The 11,207-nt window shown below is 46.3% G+C and overlaps 1 protein-coding gene across 1 annotated transcript in view; it reads right to left on the bottom strand.

Annotated features, from left to right (window-relative positions):
* Nucleotides 1-767: 767 nt before the first annotated feature.
* The window catches only part of LLGL2 (LLGL scribble cell polarity complex component 2), a 33,253-nt gene continuing 22,813 nt past the window's right edge, over nt 768-11,207 (bottom strand). The window contains exons 12-26 of the mRNA XM_005494083.4: nt 10,930-10,997; nt 9,861-10,014; nt 9,659-9,763; nt 8,590-8,882; nt 8,177-8,330; nt 7,752-7,902; nt 6,948-7,064; nt 6,287-6,453; nt 5,361-5,625; nt 4,125-4,275; nt 3,548-3,585; nt 3,050-3,097; nt 2,488-2,530; nt 1,753-1,814; nt 768-1,398 (exon numbers count right to left, since the gene is read on the bottom strand). Of these exons, the coding sequence (XP_005494140.2) occupies nt 1,391-1,398; nt 1,753-1,814; nt 2,488-2,530; nt 3,050-3,097; nt 3,548-3,585; nt 4,125-4,275; nt 5,361-5,625; nt 6,287-6,453; nt 6,948-7,064; nt 7,752-7,902; nt 8,177-8,330; nt 8,590-8,882; nt 9,659-9,763; nt 9,861-10,014; nt 10,930-10,997 (1,824 nt within the window). The 3' untranslated portion in view covers nt 768-1,390. The remainder of the gene's footprint in view (nt 1,399-1,752; nt 1,815-2,487; nt 2,531-3,049; nt 3,098-3,547; nt 3,586-4,124; nt 4,276-5,360; nt 5,626-6,286; nt 6,454-6,947; nt 7,065-7,751; nt 7,903-8,176; nt 8,331-8,589; nt 8,883-9,658; nt 9,764-9,860; nt 10,015-10,929; nt 10,998-11,207) is intronic.

Here is an 11,207-nt window from a genome sequence, read left to right as displayed (position 1 = left end):
AAACCTCATTAGCAATAAATTAGGTCTCAAAGGAGGTATTAATAATTTTAGAAGGAAGGGTGCCTGAAGCACCAGCAGAGCAATTCTAGGAGCATTTTTTCCTGCAGAACAGAATGTGCCATCCTGGTGCTGTAGGTAAGAAAGGATTCCTCAGCCTTGCTTGGGAAGATCAAGAGGGCTCCCAAGGAGAGGCAGAAACAAAAGTGCTTCCAAGGAGAGGTTTCCAAAGTGTGCCAAGGACAGCAACTCCGCTCCATTCCAGGAGGATTCAGTTCTTCCTCACTGGCTGTCATAGTGCTACAAGCAAGTTACAGTAATTTCAGAATACTTTGTTCTTTTTCTTAGCTGGAAAAAAAAAAAGTGCTGTTAGGTGAGGGATAAAGGAAAAAAAATTTAAAGAGGACCAAAGTGCTCTCTGCAGAGTTTTACCAGCTTCAGTTCCAAACCCACTGGCAGACAGCACAGCAGCACTGCCAGATCAATCCCATCTCCCTCCAGTGTTATCAAGCACATTAATTCAGGACAAACCAGCAATGACCTTCCAGGCACTGTGATCTGAACCAGGGCCCTTTCCTGGCATCCCCATCCCATCTGCATTGCAGGATGGTGACACAATCCCTCTGCTCCTCCCACCCACCCCCTTGCTTCCCTCCAGGAGTGCTCTTTGCCCCCTCACCTCAGAGGGCAGCTCCTCCTTCTCCCAAGCACCTGTGGGCAATATAAAAGAAGCTGCTGAAGGACAGAATAGATATGAGAGGAGACAAGGATCACAAAAGGGAATTCAGAATTTTATTGCCAAAAAAAAAGCAATGTAGTGTTGAAACAAAAATCAAATTCAATTAGTTTTCCTCTGATTTGAATGGCTACAAAAATAGATTCTACCCAAATCCATAAAGCCAGTTAACAGTACCATAACAAACAAACCCCAAAATTGCTCATTCAGATACCACATACAGCAGTCACAGGAATCTAGCATATATTACTTAATGTTTTTTTCTTAAAGTAAATTTCTAAATGTTTCTGTTACAACTGAAATACCCATAAGATTTTAAAAAAATGTACAAAAAAATAATTGTTGGAGGTAACAGTGTGCGTTTATTAAAATCCTGCACCGAGGCAGTAAAACATTTATAATTTAAAACCCAGCCCAGTAGAAAAGAGAAATGTGCAAACATTTGAATGTTAGGTGTACTCAGAGGCTTGTGGTGCATCAGAGCTGGCATCCAGTGCTGTCCTAAAGCAAGGCAGGCTCCAGCAGGAGAGGTCTCCAGGAGGCACTAGAGGGGAGGCAGAGGCAGGAGCGCCGAGCTGCAGCTCCCCAGGACGGTTTGCCCACCCAGTGGTGTTATGGCACTCAGTCCAATGCCACGAGGTCCTCCATGAGTTCTGGTCAATCTGCTGCAGGAGGGAAGAAAGCAAAAGCCATTTGAAAAGCAGGCGGTGAAAGCTAATGAGAGCTAATGAGCTGATAGACTCAGATTGCTGCTGGGAGCTCTGGCTGCCTCACCAGCTCACTTTGTGATAAAGGTAAGAGTCAGGAGCCTTCAAAGGATTTTTAGCTCTTCCTTTACCACTGGGTGTAGCACGCAAGGTGCTGAACAGTGCTCACACACCACTCAGCCAGCAGATTCCCACCCCCAAAATTCAGGTCAGAGTTCTGCACAAAGCAGTATATAAACGGAAGCTTTTAAAGAAATTTCATTCTACTTTCTGCTTCTTTTGGCTGCTTCCAATATCTTTAGCCTCACCTACCTCCTCCATTACTTAGTCCGTGTCCTAGTGGACTTCTTGCCGAATTTTTTTCTGCATAGCTCCTGCAATGACACAAGAAGAGATTCCTTATTGCAGTGCAGTCTCATCCCATCCACTCCCAGATGCCAACAGAAGACCAGGATGAGGCAGTGTCCAGAGGAAGTGCACAGAGCAGAGCATGTCAGGCAGTCACTGATCCTTCCACACCAGCAGTTACCAATCCCACCAAGCCTCCTGTTGCAGACAGTCCTTTGCCTGACCATCCTAGGGAGATGAGATAAAGCCCCGCAGCCGTGGTGGTAGCCCAGCCCTATTGTACAGGCAGAATGGGAGCAGAGACACTGAACACATCCAAGGGACAGTGTCAAGCCAGGATTAAAACTCCAGAGTCCCATCCTTGACCAACTTAGCCCGTGTGGCCTGCCCTTAGATCAGCATGGGTTGACACAAATAGAAACCTGTATGCGAATACTCAGAGTCCTGTTCCTTGGGGAGGTGGGAATGTGATCTCTCCTGCTTTTCGGAGAGAAAGAGACAAAGCATTATTCATAAAAAACATCGAGGGACAGCATGTGAAAGAGAACCTGCCTCTCATTATTGCCCTTTGGTAGCTTGTGGGATGCACAGGTGACCAGATTCCAGCAGAAGGATTCCTGCCATCAAATGGGCATCCCCCTGCTGTCACCCTCCCCTGCCAGCCCCAGCCATCAAGAAGAGAGGTTGGTTGATACTCACCCTCTGCCACCCTCCAGAGTACTCTGGATCTCCTTCAGCACTTCTGGAAAGCAGAGAGTTAAAGCAGTGAGCCAAAGCAGGGGAATCTGCTTTCAGGCAGCTGCCTGAGCACATTCCACCCCCCCAGTGAGCAGCCTGCAGAACCTGCCTCCCACACTCAGGGGTCAGCCCTCAGATCATCACTGCCTCTCCAACCAGGTTTCACTGGGCAGGCTGGCACACAGGACTGAAGCAGTCAGTTGCCAGAGGAAATGTTGCCAATCCCTGTGTACCAGAGCCCCAAAGGAACTGTCTGTTCCAGCTGTCATCTTACACAAGTTCTATTGGAAATAAAGATCCTTCTCTTATCTCAGCAGGGAATGCAGCTCTGCAGAACAACCCCTGCCCAAGGGCATGGCTATCTGTCCAACCCCTCATTTCCGGGGATTCAAGAAAACTCAGCATTTCTGACAGTAATTACAGATCCCTTGGAACTGGAATCCACAAAACTCCCAGCAGCTTTCTTCTTTTCCCACCCAGAAAGGCACCTTCCCCCTCAGCAGCAAGGCTTCATCTCACTCACTTTCATCATTGAGTAAGGCATGTTCCATCAGCCTTCCAGACTTCCTTTCTAAAGAAGAGTAAGAAAACTTGTTTTAGCTAACAATATTTTCCCCTTTTCCTGAAATAAGTGCAGTTTTGGAGAAATGCACAATGGAACTGGATTTTTTCCCCACGTTAAGTCCCTTTTGACTTTACTGAATGCTTCACAACTAATCCTTGAAGTCTCTCACACACTGAACTGTCCCTTTCAACAATACTAGTTTGGATAACAGAAGATCTGAATAAGTTCAGACCTTTCCTCCAGCAAACTGTTCTACCCTTTAAGAGAATCTTCCACATACAACTTACTTCAGAGATATCAATTAAAACACAGTCCAGGCAGATCACAATGTTTCCCCCACATCCTTCCTTATTTTTCCCTATCTTAGGTAGAAAATATCAACTGTAGCAATAGGAAAGACATTTTGAGGTTTACACACACCATGCTACCCTCAGTACACTTATATTTTTCACTTACCATCTTCTTCACAGTCACTTGGACTATTTCCTGGTCCCCTAAAAAAAGAGAGGAGGCAGAAAAAAATTACTGATGCTGAAGAACAGGAGTGCAGAGAATTCCTGTGTGTTCTTGGCAGTTACAAGAGGCTCCAGTGCACATCAACTAAATGGTTTGCTGAGTGTGGGAAGGGGCTTCACCACATGCTGGTGATGCAGAAGTCTGCAGGCACCACAGAACACTTCTAAACTCTTGGAATAAAAATCTGTAGGATCTCTGTGAGGATCAGATCTACTGTTACTCATTGATGTTCCAAGAGGAGAGGAGGAACACTGGATTTCCTTTCACAGAGCAACAGCTCAGCCTCAGCACTTGGGAACAAGCAGAGCAAGCCAAGGCTTTCTCTGTGTTTGTGACTCCAGCTCAGGGGTGTTCCAAAGCTTCCTGCTTTGTCCTACCAAATGTACTCCAAGTAGGAAACCATCAGGGGGAAAGTTACATTTCCTGATGCCACCCCCTCTGTGGATGTTAACTTTAAAGGGGTTTTCTTTCCTCCCTGCTCAGACACAGTCATGTGCAAGAGTGTTACAGGCATTACCTGGATTTCCTGGCAGCATTCTCTGTGCCAGGCTTGTGCACGTGGTTGTTGGTTGTCACTTCTGGCATGTCCACGATGCACCGGGGCTCCACCAACCATTTGGTGGAAAGGGAAAACCTCTCAAACTCTGATGGTGAGATCAGATAGAAACCTGCAGGGAATTGGGAATTGATAAGGGCAATTCTCAGCAAACAGTTCCAGAACCAAAGGTGATCCTAAAAAAGAACAGATCTAGGCATGATCTATGTCTGGCAGAAAGGGTTTGCTTTTCCTTCTGTCTAAGCAAGGAGGGATCACTGAAGAAGAAATTACCCCATTTCCCCTCTGGCTAGCCTAGAGACTGTGCAATTTAAGGTTATGCTGAGACATAATTCTGTTGTCCTGCGCTGACACTTGGGAAAAACACCAGAGAAAGATGCAAAAAATGAACTGGAAAGCAGTGATCCATCTTCAGCAGCCACAGGATCCCAGCTTTGCAATGTGAATGCTGAGACACAGGCATTTGAAAAGGCAGGCAGTGAAAGCCATTTTCAGGCTGGAGGCACAGTGGAGCCATTTCCCAGAGCCTGCTGCTTAGAGAACCATTCACCCACACCAGACAAGAGGAGGGTGGCCAGGTGGAAGTTATCTAAGGGGCACAACCAAGCTGAAAACCACTATTCACTCCTGTATTCATTAACAGTAATGAAACAAACTCACTCCTAACCCATGTGCTGGTACTGCCCAGAAACACACAATGAACACATTTCTGAAACAGTCTCATATGGAGGGGCTTCACAGCTGGCTTGTAAGCAAAGCTGAGTTAATAGAAGAAATAACAACTGATTATTTTTGAGTGTATTTATAGCAAAAAGGAAGACAAGGCTCTTAGCATAGAAACAGATTAGAAAAGATACATGAAAATTTTTGTAAGCTGGACTATGTGCACGAGTAGATGTATATATGTGCTTTATTAAATTTCTGTAAAACTTTTGCTAATTATATTGACACTAATCACTTTGCATTAATGAATGTAATAAGTTATTGTGACATAGTTAAAAACTTAAGATTATGCTCTGTTAAAAGTATATAAGCTAGGAAACATGCAAAATTAAAAAAAAAATTTTGTATATATGTCACGTCCAACCTCACAATAACAACCTCACATGTGTACACAGCCAGCTAAAAAGCACTCAGCTGTTTGCCACTGTCTCAAGCACACAACAAGAGGGATGATGTGGGAGAAGCCCACCTCACCTTGGCCATATTTGGTGAAGACACAGGAGGCAATGCCACTGACATCCTCCTTGCGGATGCAGGGGTAGCGGATCTGCAGCTTGAGGAAGGGCAGGGAGATGATCTGGATGTCTCCCAGGTTGGTCAGCACTGCCAGGTCGTTCTCACTGTAATCATCAGTCTTGCAGCTGCCAAAGTTGGCAACTGTCACCTTCCGTACCCTGCAGCCCTCCAGGGCTGTCAGCTTGAGCTTCAGTTTGGAGCTGACCTTGGGCAACGTGAAGACCTGTCACAGAAATGAGACACTGACACCTCTTCCTGCACAAAGGCAGCAGCAGCTCCCCAGGACATCTGCTGCTCCCTCCCTGGATAATATTTCCATTCACAGGGAATGCACACAGGTGTAACCAGAGCCAATCCCCTGCTCATGGCATGAGAATGAATCAGCCACAGGCAGTATGAAAATGTCTTTCTGTTCTGACATCAGTTTTACCCTTCAGGCTATAACCACACTTCTCCTGCATTTTTTCAAAACTCTTCCCTATTTGGCTACAAATTAACACAGAAAGAGAACAGGGTTTGAGTTAGCGTGCAAAACAAGAAATTTTTAAGCTAGTTCACAAAAATACCTAGAAATTCCTGCTTCTGCACTAATGACAGAAAAGCTCTTACCCAAAAGCAGAAACAGCCTTGTCCAAAGAGTATAATGTAATACAGGCATAACATTTCTATATTCAGCATGTGCAGTGCTATCCTGAACACCAGTTTGCCAACACACAGCTGATTTATGGACTGTACCAAACAGAAGTGCTGTCCCAGGGCAGTTCTTGAGGCACAGGAGAACAAGCACTCCCAAGAGTTCTCTCTCCACTGAGCAGTGCCCAGTGCTTTAGCAGATTTCATGCACAATTCAGAGGCACCTCCCTCCCTCAATAGGTGACACTCACCTTAAATTGCTCTTCAGACACCACCAGCAGCTGGTGGCTGCCTTGCATATCAGGACTCTTGGAAAGGTCATGTGCTACTTCTAGAGGTTCTGGGAGGGGAGTGCTGCGTCCATCCAACACAAGAATCCCCACCACAGGAGCCCTGTGCATCAGCTGAATCTCTTTGGCTAGACAGGCGAGATAAGGAGGAAAAACAAACAGAAAAAACAAACAGGAGTCTAGTCAGAAACATTGTTAGAAACCCCTTCACACCCTCTCAGCACTGGAGACCTACATACTGTGGTTATAGAAATGCTGCCTAAAAAGATTTGGTAGTTGAGGGGCATTAGGGCATTCAGACTGGACTGATGTGTGCTGAACAGAAACCATTGTTACATAAAGACAACAAGGGACACGTGCAGCAAGGGTCGATGGGATAATTCAGTGACAGCTGACACAAATTTATATTTCTGAAGTGAGTAGGAAATGAGGCTGAGGCACATAAAGCAGTCCTGGAGCTCCAGTTCAGCTGCTGCAGTGAGCATTGCTTAGCTCAGACACTGCCACACTTGGCTCCAATCACTGATAAGCAGCACTAACCGAGTGACCCTGTTTTTCTGGCCATAACTCCTGTGAGCCATGGCTCAGACTCAACAGAACCCTGCTTTCACAAGGCACTTACCCTGCTCTGCCCTCACAGGCTCATCCATCCTCCTCTCAGCTGGAGGAACTCGTAAACAGAAAGCGTAGACTGTCCCTCCATTGGTGCCAGCCCACAGGGACGGGCAGTGCCGGGAGCCTGGAGTGACAAAAACGTCCATGAGCAAGGCACCCTCCATGCCATAACAGCTTTCCTTGGCTACACAAAACCTCCCTCTGTTTGCACCCTAAATATCTTTGTATTAGGGAAGACCTGCCAGGCACAAACTGCAAGTTTTTAACATTCTCTTCCCAATACACATCCTCCAGCAGCCCTTAGAAAGGACACTGCACCTGAGCAAAGGCACAAGTACCACCACATGAACCACCACAATTGCTGTGTCCAGTTTTCACACATGTATATCACAGATGAGCAGAGTAAATTTGTGCATGCTATCAGTTTGGGCTCTGATGCACAACCAGCCATCACCTTCACTAAAATTAAAAGGCTTTGCTGGGGACAGGGGTGGGGTGAACTTCAGAGGAATGAGAGAAGGAAAAGTTTATACTAGAAAGTCAGATGCCAATACAGCACATGTGAAAATCATACATAAAGACCTGATTCAAAGATGAATGGCCACTTGCCTTGGATTAGCCAGCAGCCCAGAATGGCTAAATAACAATTCTACATGACAACATATGCTCTTGTTCTATATCAGTTTTTCAGCACAGCACAAAGTAGGACACAGGAGGTGCCGAGTTTTCCTGGCAGTAAATCCTAATACACTCCTTGGCAGAAGCAGTAAAAACCCATTTGGAAGAAGAGAGAGATGTTTTTCCTACTCACTGTCTCTCAGGAAGGTATCAGCAAAATACAGGGTTCGCACAAAGCCAGTGAAAGAATCTTCTGCCGAGCGCGCTTCGATCTTGCGCTGGACTGGAGCCAGCTCCATCTCCTGCAACACGTCCTGGTCAAACTTGGCATTTGCTTCTTGCACCTTCACAGGTGAGGAGACACTGTCAGTCAGGGATAGACACAGCAGGGAGAGAGAGGGAGCATGGCAGCAATAGAAAGGCACACCAGTGAACTTGTCCTCTGATCTCTTCTAAAAATGTGGCTGATTTTATCTAACAGAGCATCAGAAATTGCCATTTTCCCCTCATACCAATAGTATTGATTTGATAGCAGGGCTGAGAGCATCTCCTGCTCTAGGCAGCCTTAGCAGGTTCCAAGCTGCAAACAGACAGACCCCAAAAAGGTGAAGGCCTCACCTCTGAGGCATTCCCACCGCCTCCTCTCCTCTTCCTACTGGACACACGGCTTCTCCTGATCCGCCGGAACGACTGACGCAGGGACTTCTTCAAGGATTTCACCCGAGACAGGGGACCTTCTAAGGCCAGCTGGTCACTGGGATGCAGTGTGCACCTGGGAGAGGGAGACAGTAGCCACGTGGTCACTTTCTACTGGGTGGCAATCACTCCCAAGAGTCCAGCAGGATACATAGAAATGTTGGAACACACTTATATGTTCTGGAAGATCTTCAAGAGTGGAGAAAAAAGAAGCAGAGCTTCTTGCTACAGTGACAGCTCTTGAGAAATCACTTATCACACCTTGCTTTGTTAGTAATTCCAGGTCATCATTAACATAAGGATTACCACAGACCCCCTGGAAAGATGACACTTACTTGACGAAGACCAGTCGCTTCTGCTGATGGTCAAAAAGTCCAAAGCCATGGCTGGTGCCAAAGGCCACAAGCCTCCACTCTGAGTGCAGGGCCAAAGAGGTGACCACAGCTGGTGGCTGACACTGGACAAGGACAAATGGCTGAAAACCAGCTTCAAATCTAACAGGCCCGTCTCGAGTTTTGAGCTTCTCGTGACCCTTCCATCGATAGCCCTCTTGGTCCTGCAGGAGATCTGCTTCAGCATGGTCCACCACGTGTTCTGCATCCTCATCATTCAGTTCCATCACCAGCACCTGAGAGGAAGAGAACAACCTTTGCTGCAGCTTTTGCAGTGCAGGCAGATCTCCAAGCTGCAGCCCTTCCCTACAGCTGCTAACCTACAGCATCTCTCAGGGCAGATAAATAACAGCAGATAATGTCTAAAACCAACTAAGGAAAGCAGAAAATGCCAGAATGGTTTGGGTTGGAAGGCACCTTAAAGATCACCAAGTTATAACCCCTGCCAGGCACAGGGACAGCTCTTCTGGTCAGAGCTCCATCCAACCTTAAACACTTTCAGGGATGGGACAGCCACAACTTCTCCAGGCAACCTGCTACAGTGCCTCACCACCCTCACAGCAAAGAAATTCTTCCTATCTAATACCTAATCTAAACCTACTTTCTGTTTGAAGCCACTCCCCCTTGTTCTGTCATTCCAGGACCTTGTAAGTAGTCTCTATCCATGCTTCTTGTAGGTTCTTTCAGGTACCAGGGTGAAATTAGGTGACCCCAAACCTTCCCTTCTCCAGGCTGAACCATCCCAATTCTCTCAGCTTTTCCTTGCAGCAGAGCTGCTCTATCCTCTAATGAACTTGGTGGCCTCCTCTGGACTCACTCCACCATGTCCTCCCTGTGCTGAATGCAGTGCTCAAAGTGGGGCCTCACCAGAGCAGGGTTCCATGAATCATTTCCAGAAAACAGATCAATTTACCATGACAGAAATGAGCATTTTGAATTTTAGCAGATCTCCAGATGACACTGAAACCTGCCCTGAAAACAATGTTTATGTTGATTGTTCATATTCCAATACCTGTCCTGCTGTACCAGCTACAGCCAAGTATCCACTGTATTTACACAGGTAGATCTTCTGGATCCCAAGTCTTGGATCATCGCTGTAAGGATCGAAGGTACCAACCTAGGCAAGAGAACAGAGAGGGGCTGGTCTTGAACTGGGGCAGGAATCAGAGCTCCCCAGGTTTTCAGGAAGCTTCTACCAGCAGCAGCTGTCTCACCTTGCGGAGTGGAGGCCACTCATCCTCCCCCAGGGTGTTCATGTTGTCATTGGGATCAGCATCTGTCAGGAACACTCTCACTGTGCTCAGCTTATAAAGGAGGTGCAAGCAGACACCAGAGGCATCCCAAAACCTCACTGTGCCATCCTCATGCCTGGGGGGGGAGGATACACGAACACACATCACACAGGAGAACAGCACACAGAGGGTAAAACAGAGGGGAAAATACAGAATCAAAAAAACAAACCACAAAGAGAAAGGGTTTTGGCTTCTTGTGTATTTTTTGTTTTAGATTGTTGGTTTTCTTTAATTCAGGTGTTCTTGGTGATCTGACACCATTACACTAATTTAAGATTATGCCAAAAAGATATGGAAAAGGCAAAAAGCTTAGCACATAGAAGAAAAAACTCATCCAGGCAAAAAAACTGTTACAGCAAGGGAAGGGGAATTTTTTTTTGTTTAAATCAAGCTTTAATCTTAGTTCTCCAGGTGAAAATTTGCAACAGTCTCCCAACACAAGGGGAGAAGCTTCTAACATGTGCCAGCAAGAATGCAATCTGAGGAACAACCCCTGAAACTCTCAAAAGTGCATTGAAAAGAAAATGGCAGATTTTTATGCAATGAGACAATCTCTTCCAACTCTTAGCTAGATCTGTTCGTGCTGATCAAAGCAGACAGGAGTCCAAGCTAACCTCTATTTTAAGATTCAAAGTGTAAGGTAGAGGGAAAAATTCTTCAAAACATGAAAGATTAAGCTTCATTTTAACACTGCTGCCTTTGAACCAGGCTGGATTAGTGCCTGCACTCCTACACACTTTGGGAGTAGGGGCAAAGGATAACACATCAAAACTAAAAATCAGCCACTTTCTGGGTTATCTGTGGACATCATGACCTGTTTGCTCAGAAGCAGCAAAACAAATTGGCTTTACAAAGCCAGCAGAGAAACTGCACTGTGAAGCTGCAGTCTACCCTAAAAGATGAGCAGACTTTAACCCCATAGGAAAATCTCAGTCAGCTGAAAAAGGAGAACTGGAAAGGGCTCCCTGATGGTTCTCAGGTCAGCACTCACCCTGTCAGCAGCAAGTCCCTCTGTGGAGGATCTGGTGCAATGTTGGTGCCACCATCAATGGGCCACGGCTACAGACAGAGTAAGAGAAGTGTGTGACTGCCTAGGCAGTGACAGTGTGCAGAGAACACAGAGTCAGCAGGAGGGCATGAACCCCAGTGCAAGTAGCAGTGAAACAGTCCATGCTGTCAGCTTTTGTTGGGATTAGATGTCCCCATTCTGACACCAACTGTGCCTTTTAGAAGGCGTTCTACACTTTTCCCCGAGAAGCTTCATGCTTT

This window comes from Zonotrichia albicollis, chromosome 19, assembly GCF_047830755.1.
Source record: "Zonotrichia albicollis isolate bZonAlb1 chromosome 19, bZonAlb1.hap1, whole genome shotgun sequence".
NCBI lineage: Eukaryota > Metazoa > Chordata > Aves > Passeriformes > Passerellidae > Zonotrichia > Zonotrichia albicollis.
The sequence above is the reverse complement of the archived record's forward strand: the minus strand, read 5'-3'. Positions and strand labels throughout refer to the sequence as shown.